The sequence below is a fragment of the Crinia signifera genome, chromosome 9, assembly GCF_055691185.1.
Source record: "Crinia signifera chromosome 9, ASM5569118v1, whole genome shotgun sequence".
Lineage (NCBI taxonomy): Eukaryota > Metazoa > Chordata > Amphibia > Anura > Myobatrachidae > Crinia > Crinia signifera.
Window position 1 is genome coordinate 150,669,716 of NC_139225.1, and position 15,372 is coordinate 150,685,087.

General features: G+C 45.0%; 1 protein-coding gene across 1 annotated transcript; it reads left to right on the forward strand.

Moving 5' to 3' along the window:
- The first annotated feature begins 3,230 nt into the window (after positions 1-3,230).
- Positions 3,231-4,403, forward strand: LOC146036986 (carbohydrate sulfotransferase 4-like). Its single transcript, XM_083160811.1, has one exon. It carries the CDS (start codon positions 3,231-3,233, stop codon positions 4,401-4,403), a length of 1,173 nt encoding a protein of 390 aa, XP_083016937.1.
- The last annotated feature ends 10,969 nt before the right edge of the window (positions 4,404-15,372 follow it).

The window sequence follows — 15,372 nt, forward strand, 5'->3', positions numbered from 1 at the left end:
CCCCCCCCCCCCCCCCCCACCCCCGGTTGGCGGGGAAGGAAACCACGTGTTTTTTTATTTGACCAAAAAATTACACACTCCCATTACTATTAATATCCATAAATTGAATTTGAAAGCATCCTACTCCAGGTGCGATTCTGGGCTGACATGGACGATTTGGTGCGATTTTGTAGCTGTTTGTTTTTAAATCGCACCCTGTTCTATCTTGCCCCCAGTCTTTAGTCCATGTGTGTAATGTAATCCATATATTACACACTGTATGGTTATAGGAGTATAGATTGTGTACCAAGAAGAGGTATAGGAGTATAGATTGTGTACCATGATGAGGTATAGGAGTATAGATTGTGTACCAAGATGAGGTATAGGAGTATAGATTACGTACCATGATGAGGTGTAGGAGTATAGATTGTGTACCAAGACGAGGTATAGGAGTATAGATTGTGTACCATGATGAGGTGTAGGAGTATAGATTGCGTACCATGATAAGGTATATGAGTATAGATTGCGTACCATGATGAGGTATAGGAGTATAGATTGCGTACCATAATGAGGTATAGGAGTATAGATTGCGTACCAAGATGAGGTATAGGAGTATAGATTGTGTACCATGATGAGGTATAGGAGTATAGATTGTGTACTGTGATGAGGTATAGGAGTATAGATTGTGTATCATGATGAGGTATAGGAGTATAGATTGTGTACCGTGATGAGGTATAGGAGTATAGATTGTGTACCATGATGAGGTATAGGAGTATAGATTGTGTACCGTGATGAGGTATAGGAGTATAGATTGTGTACCATGATGAGGTATAGGAGTATAGATTGTGTACCATGATGAGGTATAGGAGTATAGATTGTGTAACATGATGAGGTATAGGAGTATAGATTGTGTACCGTGATGAGGTATAGGAGTATAGATTGTGTACCATGATGAGGTATAGGAGTATAGATTGTGTACCATGATGAGGTATAGGAGTATAGATTGTGTACCATAATGAGGTATAGGAGTATAGATTGTGTACCGTGATGAGGTATAGGAGTATAGATTGTGTAGCGTGATGAGGTATAGGAGTATAGATTGTGTACCATGATGAGGTATAGGAGTATAGATTGTGTACAATGATGAGGTATAGGAGTATAGATTGTGTACCATGATGAGGTATAGGAGTATAGATTGTGTACCATGATAAGATATAGGAGTATAGATTGTGTACCATGATGAGGTATAGGAGTATACATTGTGTAGCGTGATGAGGTATAGGAGTATAGATTGTGTACCAAGATGAGGTATAGGAGTATACATTGTGTACCAAGATGAGGTATAGGAGTATAGATTGTGTACCGTTATGAGGTATAGGAGTATAGATTGTGTACCGTGATGAGGTATAGGAGTATACATTGTGTAGCGTGATGAGGTATAGGAGTATAGATTGTGTACCAAGATGAGGTATAGGAGTATAGATTGTGTACCAAGATGAGGTATAGGAGTATAGATTGTGTACCGTGATGAGGTATAGGAGTATAGATTGTGTACCGTGATGAGGTATAGGAGTATAGATTGTGTACCGTGATGAGGTATAGGAGTATAGATTGTGTATCGTGATGAGGTATAGGAGTATAGATTGTGTACCGTGATGAGGTATAGGAGTATACATTGTGTACCGTGATGAGGTTTAGGAGTATAGATTGTGTACCATGATGAGGTATAGGAGTATAGATTGTGTACCATGATGAGGTATAGGAGTATAGATTGTGTACCGTGATGAGGTATAGGAGTATAGATTGTGTACCGTGATGAGGTATAGGAGTATAGATTGTGTACCATGATGAGGTATAGGAGTATAGATTGTGTACCGTGATGAGGTATAGGAGTATAGATTGCGTACCAAGATGAGGTATAGGAGTATAGATTGCGTACCAAGATGAGGTATAGGAGTATAGATTGCGTACCATGATGAGGTATAGGAGTGTAGATTGCGTACCATGATGAGGTATAGCAGTATAGATTGCGTACCAAGATGAGGTATAGGAGTATAGATTGCGTACCATGATGAGGTATAGTATAGATTGTGTAATGATGAGGTATAGGAGTATAGATTGTGTACCAAGATGAGGTATAGGATTATAGATTATGTACCGTGATGAGGCATAGGAGTATAGATTGTGTACCGTGATGAGGTATAGGAGTATAGATTGTGTAACGTGATGAGGTATAGGAGTATACATTGTGTACCGTGATGAGGTATAGGAGTATAAATTGTGTACCGTGATGAGGTATAGGAGTATAGATTGTGTACCGTGATGAGGTATAGGAGTATAGATTGTGTACCATGATGAGGTATAGGAGTATAGATTGTGTACCGTGATGAGGCATAGGAGTATAGATTGTGTACCAAGATGAGGTATAGGAGTATAGATTATGTACCATGATGAGGTATAGGAGTATAGATTGTGTACCGTGATGAGGTATAGGAGTATAGATTGTGTACCATAATGAGGTATAGGAGTATAGATTGCGTACCAAGATGAGGTATAGGAGTATAGATTGTGTACCATGATGAGGTATAGGAGTATAGATTGTGTACCAAGATGAGGTATAGCACATGCGATAGGGAGTTCCACCACAGCAGACTTGCAGAAATACATTCATTAAGTTATATGTATCCCCGAGCCCACCTCTCACTTCCAAATCTAATACATTATAAAAGATTGTAGACATTAAAATAAACTTGTGTACTACTAAGCCATGATAACATGCAGTTTAATCTGTTATTGATTTATTAATTGCCCCCTTTCATTAATGAAAAACTTTAACCTTGATTTATGGCCAACACACTTCACTTCCTCAAGAGCCTACAAGAGATGATCACATCAGAAGCAGTGTCACCGAGAACAAGGAAGGTACAATATTTGCTCTCCTCACTAATGTTTAGACGGCTCATAGTTGTCTCTTGCTGTAATATTATTGTATTACGCTTTTTGTGACACCATAGAATAATTTGTTTGCTGTGAATTGTTTACTAACTTTTTTCTTCTCTGTATTTTTTCTTATCCCAAATTTTCTTCTTCTGTTTCAGTTTCTGGGTCTCTGCTTATCTTTTTACCTTCGTTATTCTTTCTCATTTTTGGATGGTTTTCATTTTAACCTTCCATCACTTGCTAATGATTTAACTTCTCCGATCACTGCTCCTATGTCTCTTCTTTCTATGATTCCTAGGTTCTACCTGATGATGTCCCTACATCTGAAGTTAATATTCTTACTACTTTTTATGTCCCTATCTATTCTTTATCTCTCTCAAATTCTCTCCAGCAAACCTCCCTCATACTCCTACTCCAGGTCTGCCTCTCAGAAGAGGGACAATGTCCATGTCCTGGTCGTTTCCTCTTGGAGATCCGGCTCTTCTTTCCTTGGGCAGATCTTTAACCACCATGGTGACGTCTTTTACCTGTTTGAGCCTGGACATCCCACCTGGATGAGGTTTCAACAAGAGAGTGCGGAGCTGCTGCATTATCCAGTGAGAGATCTCCTGCGTTCTCTCTTCACCTGCGATGTGTCACCTCTCCGGCAGTATCTTCCCAATGGTGGAAAGCGTGTTTCGGAGTTTCGTTTCTTTGCAGAAAGTAAGGCTCTCTGTACCCTTCCAGCTTGCTCGGCCTTTATCCCCTCTGAAGGCTACGATCGCCTTACCTGTTTCCAACGTTGTAGAAACACTTCCCTTAATAAAATGGCGGAGATCTGTCGGACATACAGTCATGTGGTGATGAAAACAGTACGGATCCTGGATCTCTCTGTTCTACTTCCCCTTTTTCGAGACCCGGCCCTTGATCTGCGGATTATTCACCTCGTGAGGGACCCTCGAGCTGTTACCTTGTCCAGGAGATCCTTCTCTCTCCGAATTGAGGACAAGATAGTTCTAAGGAATGAAATAAATGTCACCACAACTAACATAACGGCCAATATGGTCATGGAAAAGATTTGCAAGTCCCAGGTGGCCATTAATAAACTGGCCAGAACATCTCAGAGCTTGCAAGGGCGCTATATGGCCATACGTCATGAGGACTTGACCAGCGATCCGGTCCAGAGTCTGCAGCAAATTTACAAGTTCTCCGGGCTTCCTCTGACTAAAGAGCTCAAACAATGGATTTACAATGTTACCCATGAGGAGATTAAAGATAAACATGGTTTCATGACTTTCTCAAAAATGTCCTCAAAGGTTAACCAGCGGTGGAGAACTGTTCTGGACTTTGACTTGGTAAATCAGATTCAACAGAGCTGCAAGCAAGCAATGGACATGTTTGGCTACCTGCCGGTGAGGTCCAAGAGCGAGCAGGAAAATTTGAGTGTTCAATTGATAAAGAATGAATGGTATCAGACGGACAATAAACCAAGTGATCGGGTATGAAGGAGTGTGCAGGGCGGAAGTAAAAGCAGCTGGCACGCAAAGAGGTCACAAAATGCTATTTATGTAACTTATTTTTAGTAGCTAAGGATATTAGCATTTGAACATTTGATCAAGGGGGTAACTACCATAGGTGCAGGGGGTGCAGCTGCTATGGGGCCCAGAGCTGAGAGGGGCCACCTTCCCTGTCACAGTTACATGTGTTATATACAGGGTTTAGCTACCATAGGTGCAGGAATGCAGCTGCTATGGGCCCAGAGCTGAGAGGGGCCACCTTCCCTGTCACACGTGTTATATTTAGGGATGTAGCTACCATAGGTGCAGGGGGTGTATATACAGGGGTGTAACTACCATAGGTGCAAGTAGTAAAGCTGCTATGGGGCCCAGAGCTGAGAGGGGCCACCATTCCTGTCACAGTTACATGTGTTATCTACAGGGTGTAGCTCCTATAGGTGCAGGGGGTGCAACTGCTATGGGGCCCAGAGCAGAGAGGGGCCACCTTCCCTGTCACAGTTACATGTGTTATACAGGGGTGTAGCTACCATAGGTGCAGGGGGTGCAGCTGCTATGGGGCCAAGAGCAGAGAGGGGCCACCTTCCCTGTCACAGTTACATGTGTTATATACAGGGGTGTAACTACCATAGGTGCAGGGGGTGCAACTGCTATGGGGCCCAGAGCTGAGAGAGGCCACCTTCCCTGTCACAGTCACATGTGTTATATACAGGGGTGTAGCTACCATAGGTGCAGGGGGTGCAGCTGCTATGGGGCCCAGAGCTGAGAGGGGCCCACCTTTCCTGTCAGAGTAACATGCGCTTTATCAAATTTTTACTATTGGGTGGTACATAGGGGCCCTTACAAACTTTTGCTATGGGGCCTACAGATATCTAGGTACCTCACTGCATTTGATCCTGGTAATGTGTAAAAAAAGTATTATATTTTTGGGATGTATAAATAAGACAAAAACACCCAAAGATGAGCCCTGAATTTAACACATGGGGGGAGTAACTGGGCGTAGGCAGTGACCCATAAGGGTAAATGCAGTTCTGCATAAGCTGCATATTGTTCCGCTGTTGTACAAACATTATACGCCGCCCAGATAAGAGAGAGACATTGTCATCTATGAGATTGCCAATAAAATCGATTGAAATAATTAAATGCATTTAAATGTGTTTTACAAACATTAAAATATAAGCTAAGCAGCTGCAGCAATAAACATTATTAATAAGAGAATAATATGAGTGTGTAATTATTTATACGACCCCTTGCTGGGATCACATCTGAGATTTGGCAATTCACACTGAGCATATGAGTCGGTATTGATTACCTCAACATGATTTTAACACTGGTTTAAAGGGTTACATATGTGAATTTGGGACCCCTGAACCCTCTTTATACTTTTTAATGAACGTGTGACCTGATTAATTGTACCACAGATATTCTACCAAGTAAATTTGGGTACCTTCCAAAGCACCATTCTTTTTGGAGTAATGGTTCTCCTGAATATACCCAGATTTTGAGAAAAAAAAACAAAACAAACCCTGATGAAGTCTCGTTAGAGACAAAACGCGTTGGGTTTCTCTAATTGACAATGCGGAAATCTTTCATATGCAAGAACACGAATGGAACACAAAAGTATATTGTTATGAAAAACGACACCATTAACCTGGTTTAAAACAGAGACTTTTAATAGATGTCATTTTTTTATGGACTTTTTGATTTTTACACTTGATTTAAGTGTTTTGATTTATTATTAAGGCTAATCAGGTCTAAATATGTGACCTACTGAAGGGCGTCAATCTGTAAATTGTTTTGCATACCTTCTTTGTTCCCCTACCAACAAGAAACTTTGTGCGTTAGAAGGGGTGGATGTGTTCTTGGGTCGAGGGGGCATGGCCTAGCGCAGCAAACCCCATTTTTGATAATTTTGGGGGGCACGTCCAGCACTCCCCTAGTGACTGGAGAGCCCCTGGCTCCCTTAACTTCCCTCCCTACTGCCCTGCACTGAAGAGATGCCGGTGGTCTCCGGCTCCCCCCAACTGCCTGTGGGAGGGACAGTTTCCAAATCTCCAAATAGTGGGACTGTCCTGCTATAATTGGGGCAGTTGGAAAGTATGGCAAAAATGTTTTCCGCGGAAGGATGTGTAAGGTTTGTGTGCAGTATCACACAGTTGTGACCAAAAATGTTTTTGTGTCCCATTCTTTGTTTTGTTTGATCTTTTGCCTTTTGCTCTCAGCAACCTCAGAGCTGTGTTATTTGTTAGGGGGACCCCAGGGAGGGGGGGGGGGAATATTCTTTATACTTTACCATGCATGACTGGGAACGGTGGAAGGTGCTGGGAACATCGGTAGCAGAGTGACCTGGAGTAAGGCTACGCGGTATACTAATTGGGTGTCTGAGACTCATTTTGCACATGTGCATTGACCAGTGGTGGCTCAAGAGGTGGGGCTGCAGAACCGTTGAAAGTTCAAATAGAGGAGAAACACCAACTGCCAGTGAGTCAGTGTGGAATGGCAGTTGGTGGCAGTGGATGTGGCTACCCTATTTGCATTTTTAAGTGTGCTGTAGCCCCCCCACCACCTCCTCTGGAGCCTCCCCTGGCAGTGACCCCAGCATCGAACATGTACATGGCTATCTTGAGAAACCTTATACAGGTCGAGTATCCCGTATCCGAATATCCGTTATCCGAATTATTCCGAAATACGGACATTCCAGAAAGTGAAAAAAAAAATTTTTTTTGCTAAAAACTCACTGGGGACATTTGTAACAGCACTACTGAGGACATGATATGTAACTGGCACTATATATGTACAAGAAAATGATTGCTTGGCATTCAAATTCAGTGCTGAGATAGTACACACATTTTGTTTCACGTTTTGAAACCTTGTTTTTTGAACAAATAAAATATATTTGTAAAAACAAAAGGATTCTCTGAGGTTAATTGCGCTATCTGCAGCCAAGGATCTGGTTGGTAGCGTATGAATCACCTATCATACAGAATAAACGTACAGTAAAAGAAAAGATACCAACTTAATCCTGGGCGCTGATCGTAGTGATCCCCACAGTTTCTCCCCTTTTTCAGGATGTTTAACCGAAAAAATAAAACAGAGGGGGGGACACACAATAGTATAATATTGTTTTAAGTAGACACAAGTTATAGATAGAAAATTTTATGATGTTTCTGAGACGTTTAGACTCGTACCCTTTAGAGTGGTCTGCTTTGAATAAGCAGACAATAGCGCTCATGCAGGGGCGGTAACGTCACCGAATCGTCATCAAGGATGTCCAATTGCAATCAAGTGTACATGCAAGAAAGTTTTAAAAGCTGGTATAGTGTGATACCGTCAACGGCCGTGGAGAGAAGGTGGAGAATCTTTTGGACTCTGACTGGTTTGGACTGTGGGCTCCGGGGACGCCTGGGAATTCTATCTATGCCTATTTGTCTGCATTGTTTTTGTAGACCATTCCATCCGGTGAGAGGCTGATGTTTTACACCATTGTTTTATTGTGTTTATATGTCAAATAAACAAAGCGGTATCACACTATACCAGCTTTTAAAACTTTCTTGCATGTACACTTGATTGCAATTGGACATCCTTGATGACGATTCGGTGACGTTACCGCCCCTGCATGAGCGCTATTGTCTGCTTATTCAAAGCAGACCACTCTAAAGGGTACGAGTCTAAACGTCTCAGAAACATCATAAAATTTTCTATCTATAACTTGTGTCTACTTAAAACAATATTATACTATTGTGTGTCCCCCCCTCTGTTTTATTTTTTCGGTTAAACATCCTGAAAAAGGGGAGAAACTGTGGGGATCACTACGATCAGCGCCCAGGATTAAGTTGGTATCTTTTCTTTTAAAATATATTTGTGTGTATTTTATGTGGTAATAAAATATATTTGTGTGTATATTATGTGTTTATACAGCATAAATGCAAGATACTTCAAAATACATCATTGAAATATGAAAATATTCCGAAATACGGAATAATCCGTTATCCAAAATTCTCCTGGTCCCGAGCATTTTGGATACGGGATACTCAACCTGTAGTAGGTGAAATGCACATATGCACCTCTGTGTGATGTCTATAGATACTATTATGTTACTGTGTTATTGTATCTGTGTAATGAGCTTCAGTATACTTAGTATACTTGCTAATATAACCCTAAATGGAAGTAACGTACCTTAGGGTATAGAGGATATAAACCCTGACTGATATACAGTAGTATAGTGTTTGCTATGACAGCTCAGGAGAGGCAGCAGAGGAACAATACAGCTCAGATGTACGTAATACAGGTGGTGTTGTAGATTTCAGACGGAAGCACAGTACAGTATATGGGTGCGCCTTGGAATCGTTGGTTTACATAAACATCAGTTATTTTATCATCCATTGATAAGAGGGCGACAGGTGATATATACTGTATCAGTGATCTTATTGCTAATAAACTACACATGTCTGGGACGTTGGCCCTTATTCTGGTTCACACGCAAAGGCAAATTCCTTATCAACTGGAAAAACCATGTGCACTGCAGGTGGGGTCGAGGCCAGTGGCTGAGTCCTTGGAGGGAGCAGCCAAAACATTCACAGGCATCAGCAAAAAAGTCAGCAAGTATGACGTATAGTAAGCCTACTCCTAGCTCTGATCAACCTGCCAGCATGCAGGAAGGGCAAAGCAGGAGTGGGGCAAAAAAGAGGGGAGCCTACATAAGCCATCTGAAAATGGCGTTATTATTACAAGGCTCGTTCCAGTATTAATACATTTATGTGATACTAAAATAATGATAAAAGGGAGTGTAAACACCGGTTTTCACATTATATTAGTAAAATAATGAATGATTAATATACCCTGTTAACTTTTTGTAGTACAGTACTTTGCCTTTCTCCAAGAAGAGTAAATCACCAGACAAAAGCTGATAACGTACAGTATGACATCCTAGGTAAGGCAACATTAAACAAGAGTTAGTGAGATCGGTTTCCATCAGGCGCAGTATGGTGGCAGAGTGGTTAGTATTGCTATCTTAAACTGGGATGTAAAATATTTTTTATTAATGTTATTAATCAATAGTGCTGTCACCATTGTATTAACACTGACATTTTATGCCTTTTTATGCATTTCTCTACCTTTTGTTTTCTCCACCTGGATGTTATACTTCTGTACTTCTGCTAAGTGTATACGCAGTGCATCAAGATGGCTGCCCGGCAGTAAGGAGCAGACAGTGCCATGATTCCACCCCATTAAAGGTTGGTGTCTCAATCTCACCCCTTTTGGGGCGGGTGAACGCGGCCCCTGCTGAGGCCTAGCATTTCAATGCAAGAAACAGTCTGGGGGCAGATGCATTATAATCCCACACAGTCATTGCTGATTGGAGGCTGCCCACTGGGGAAGGTGCTGAATTTCATTAGGGGTGGACGACAATAAAATCCTTTGGCATAATTAAGTGCCGGACTCCAAGGTCACTATTACTGAGTCAGTGCAGGAAAATTCTATTCAGGTGATCTCAACTACAGCCAAACTACAGTTACTGCTTGTGCTACAAAGAGGAGGGCCATAATGACAGGAAGCCCGATCAATGCAGCTGCTGCAAGGTGGGCGAGGAGGGGAGGAAATACATGGGTAGTTTCTGGTGAGCGCCACAACAGCCAAACTACCTATTTTGCCACAAGGGGGAGGGGCCTAATGACACAGAGCTCAGTTACTGCAGCCGCTGCAAGATGGGCGAGGAAGGGGAAGCAGAGGACATATATGGCTAGTTACCCCAAGTTTCCTCTTGCTGGAGTACACTCAACAAACTAGTGAGGATGGGTGTGGATTGAAAGAGTCAACAGTGTCTGGGTCGACAGTCAATCAGGGTTGCCGACTTTATCAGTCTCCCCTCCGGGAAAAGCCCGGAGAGGAGACTTGCAGCTGCAGTTCTGGGGGCAGGGCTTGAGCGTGATAACATCATTAAGCCCCGCCTCCAGGATGTAAAATACCCCAATTCTCGGATCTCTGTGGAGGGGTCAGGGCTAAAATGATGCAATGTGGACAATTTAGCCCCGCCCCCTCCTCTGAGAGATCCGCAGATTGCTGCATTTAAATCAGGTCAGGGGGAAGATGCTGCAATCGGGGGGTTGTTGGGGGGGGGGGGGGGGGGGTTCCGTGGGGCCAGGAAGAGTACTCGATTTTTGGGATCCTACGGCTATTTTGGGAGGGTAGGCAACCCTGCAGTCAATAGGTTGACACCAAAAGGTTGGCATGCACACCATCGACTTTGACAAAAGGTCGACATTCACTGTGTCTACATTGGCAGAGGGTTGACATGCACTTGGTCAACATTTTTTTAAATGGTGTCAAAGTCTTCACCTGAGAACGTGTGTGGCAGTCCACCCCAGAGGTGTCCCTGTGCCCTCAAAGAAGGTAAATTGCAGCTAATGCTGCTCAGAGAAAGAACTGCATTTTTATAGAAACAGCAGGGCTGTGAGGGGTTAACAGACAGCTAGTGTCCCAGCTCCCCTGCACTTGTGACAGGAAGCTGAGAGGTCAGAGGTGATCCCAGAGAGTGTGCAGAGAGTGAGAAGACGTGCTGGGAGCATGGTGAGAGTCAGGCAGAGAGAGGAGAAAGCCCAGCAGCGTGTGTGCAGTGAATGGAGAAGCTGTTCCCCTGTCCTGCACTGAAGAGGAGATCAGGTGCTGCTGATAGGTGCCAGGCAGAGTGAGACCCAGAGAGGAGTGAGAGACCCAGAGAGGAGTGAGAGACCCAGAGAGGAGTGAGAGACCCTGAAGAGTCATGACCAGCAGGAGCTGGCATCTGCAGCTGAGAGTTAAGGTACAGGAGCTCCCCTACCCCCAGGCTGGCCTGCACCCCAAATTGGCCCACTTTACCCAGCTATTGAAGTGGCTCTCCACTGCATAGGGGACAACTGTTATTGGGGTGCTGATCACCCTGCGACATTACCAGCCCAGAGACACCTGCAACGCCCCTCTGGCTGCATGCCAGATTTGCCACCACTGCCAAGCCTATATCTACAGCCTGTGTTGTATGTCTAGCAGGGAGTTGCCCTAGGTAACGGGGACTCGCCTGTACCCCGTTATAGGGGACCATTAATATTTTCTGGCCTTTATATAGTAGTGTGCACACTAAGGTAGGGCCTACCCTTGTACTTGTGAGGATCTTCCTTCGTGGGACCGTTTCTTCATTGACTGTTTTCCTTGCACCAGGGACTATAGTTCAGTATAGTGTTGTATGTGCAGTATAGTGTTATATGTGCAGTATAGTGTTATATGTGCAGTATAGTGTTATATGTGCAGTATTGTGTTATATGTGCGGTATAGTATTCTAGTGATGTCATATTATTGTCTTTAATATTGCTCTCTTTGATGTCATTGTCTTTGTGTTTTTTTTTATCTTTCTTATTGATGTTTGCATATGTGTACGAGTATATCACAGCGACTAGTGCAGTTGTTTTCCTTTAATAAATATTTGTCGCTGCTAACCGAAGTAGCGTTGTCTTTTGTGGGTCCCTTGGGTTGTGCCGTTCCCGGCCACAGGTTCTCCAGCAGAAGCCGCAAAGAATCCAGAAGAAGCCGCCGTCACCAGCTCCAGATTAAGGTACGCCATCTTGCACCACACCGAACAGGGGCACTGTCACACTTGGCGTCACGAACAGGATTGCACAAGACCCCTGTGAACGGCAAGATGTGGCGATCGCAGTACATAGAACCGCTGGAGATGCGAAGAACCGCCACTCCACCAGCCCAAGCCAATCAGAACTCGATTGGGGCCATCATCGAAGCGATGACCGAAATGACCAGGATGATCCGTGAGATGCGTCAGGAATGGGCGGAGGATGAAAAGGAAAGACAGCAATGTGTAGGTGGCAGAAGGCATAGATGGCAACAGAATCGCCAATGGAGGTCGGAACGACTACACCGTGACCGAGCCGATGTATGCCCACAGACTGTGAGATGGCATGGGAGAAGAGGTCCACCGGCAGTGTTCCAGAACACGTCAAGAGCATCCGGTGTAACGCAGATGACTGATAGGCCGCGAACCGGCCCAAGAAGGATCACAGGTCGTGTCCTGTGGTTTGATGTGCCACGTGGATATGGATACATTAGACGTGCGGATACTGGGCGGAGCGTCTATGTCCATTACACCGCAATACAGAATGAAGACCCCCAGAATTGCTTTCGGAGCCTGAGCGATGGTGAAGCCGTCGAATTCGAATTAACAAACGGGAAGAAAGGCACCAAGGCCGCAAAAGTGACGGGGCCGAATGGAACACCGGTGCTACGCAACAGACATGCCCCAGAACATCAGTGGCACTACCCGCACCGTAAAGAGCCTCCACCCTACCACCAATATAGCGGAAGCAGAGTTGAACCGAGAGTGGTCAAGCAGGAGAACGAAAGGGTCAACACCAACCCTCCTCGACCAGGACAGATGCCCCGCCCACCAGAACCTGACATCACGAGGTCAAGCAAGAAACCGGTCGTGCGGAGTGAGGCAGTCCATCAGAACTGGCAAAAAGCGACCAGGCCTCAACTTCCGGAGCCGACGTGGGAGTATGTGCCCAGGATGGACGATGCCGATTACCGGGTGGCGAATCTAAGGCCGAGAAATGTCGGAATGGTAGACCAGCAGAGAAGCCCAGAGATTGTGGTTCACATGGCTGTGACACAGACAGTGGAGCCGTCAGCAGCAGAACCAGTTGTGCCACTGCCTGAATCCAAGGCCAAGGTAGAAGCACCAGAGAGAGAAGACAAGGCCAAGATCTGTTTCATCGGTGGGAAGCCGGTAACAAGTGGTGAATATACGACCATCTCAGGAGAGGAATTCGCCCTCAGAATCCAGCAGGCGATACAGAGGTCGAAGAGGCAAGATCGAGAGGTGAGACATGCCTAAAGATGCGTACATCGTGAGAGTGGGCGCCATCCATTGACAGCCTTGGAGAAGCTGGACCGCGGAGGGATGGAGGTCCTGTGGCAGAGGGATGGTTGACCTGGGGAGCCCACATTAGATATCAGGTGGCAGGAAGGTAGTGATGCTTATAGTGGTTATTGAATGTATAATTGATCACACCTGTTTTCGTTTAGCGTTTGAATGTTGTCATGGACATTGACAGGACTTTGTCAAGAACTTATTGGTCCGGGTAAGTTGCCTGCGGACAGGCAAATTTCCAGCAGGGAGGTGTGTGGCAGTCCACCCCAGAGGTGTCCCTGTGCCCTCAAAGAAGGTAAATTGCAGCTAATGCTGCTCAGAGAAAGAACTGCATTTTTATAGAAACAGCAGGGCTGTGAGGGGTTAACAGACAGCTAGTGTCCCAGCTCCCCTGCACTTGTGACAGGAAGCTGAGAGGTCAGAGGTGATCCCAGAGAGTGTGCAGAGAGTGAGAAGACGTGCTGGGAGCATGGTGAGAGTCAGGCAGAGAGAGGAGAAAGCCCAGCAGCGTGTGTGCAGTGAATGGAGAAGCTGTTCCCCTGTCCTGCACTGAAGAGGAGATCAGGTGCTGCTGATAGGTGCCAGGCAGAGTGAGACCCAGAGAGGAGTGAGAGACCCAGAGAGGAGTGAGAGACCCAGAGAGGAGTGAGAGACCCTGAAGAGTCATGACCAGCAGGAGCTGGCATCTGCAGCTGAGAGTTAAGGTACAGGAGCTCCCCTACCCCCAGGCTGGCCTGCACCCCAAATTGGCCCACTTTACCCAGCTATTGAAGTGGCTCTCCACTGCATAGGGGACAACTGTTATTGGGGTGCTGATCACCCTGCGACATTACCAGCCCAGAGACACCTGCAACGCCCCTCTGGCTGCATGCCAGATTTGCCACCACTGCCAAGCCTATATCTACAGCCTGTGTTGTATGTCTAGCAGGGAGTTGCCCTAGGTAACGGGGACTCGCCTGTACCCCGTTATAGGGGACCATTAATATTTTCTGGCCTTTATATAGTAGTGTGCACACTAAGGTAGGGCCTACCCTTGTACTTGTGAGGATCTTCCTTCGTGGGACCGTTTCTTCATTGACTGTTTTCCTTGCACCAGGGACTATAGTTCAGTATAGTGTTGTATGTGCAGTATAGTGTTATATGTGCAGTATAGTGTTATATGTGCAGTATAGTGTTATATGTGCAGTATTGTGTTATATGTGCGGTATAGTATTCTAGTGATGTCATATTATTGTCTTTAATATTGCTCTCTTTGATGTCATTGTCTTTGTGTTTTTTTTTATCTTTCTTATTGATGTTTGCATATGTGTACGAGTATATCACAGCGACTAGTGCAGTTGTTTTCCTTCAATAAATATTTGTCGCTGCTAACCGAAGTAGCGTTGTCTTTTGTGGGTCCCTTGGGTTGTGCCGTTCCCGGCCACAGGTTCTCCAGCAGAAGCCGCAAAGAATCCAGAAGCCGCCGCCGTCACCAGCTCCAGATTAAGGTACGCCATCTTGCACCACACCGAACAGGGGCACTGTCACACGTGGACCCCCAAACTAGTGTAGACCTAGTGCATGTCCATCTTTTGTTAATGTAGACCTTATGGTGTCGACTTGGACACTCATCTGGATACCAGTGAAGACTGGGTGGAGGCACCAGCTGGAGCAGCCAATGTCGGATACAACCCCTGGGGCAGTCGTACTTAGAGAAGTAGGTTACAGGAGCTATCAGGGGGTAATAATTCCAGGCGCATAGAGAACACTTATATGACCCTTGGTGGTAGAATGCTATGTGCCTGCTGCCATTGTACAGCATATGCTGAGTGGCCACGCATCCCCATATCCCAGATGATCACGTATCCCGCCCGGAGGACACACCGCCCAGGTTAGATGAGCAGATGTTCTATGTCGCAGGGTGGCTGCACTACAACAAGGACGTCCATAAAAACTGACAAATAAATCTCCTTATCTGCACAATACTACACCAATACACCATATGTCCAATACATTGTAATGCCCCTGTGCTTGTAACAGCCGCGGCTGTGGACGGGAAGCTAAGGA

Bases quoted from the DNA above. Each gene is read 5' to 3' on its own strand.
- LOC146036986 (XM_083160811.1), top strand. From the start codon at position 3,231: ATGTCCCTACATCTGAAGTTAATATTCTTACTACTTTTTATGTCCCTA.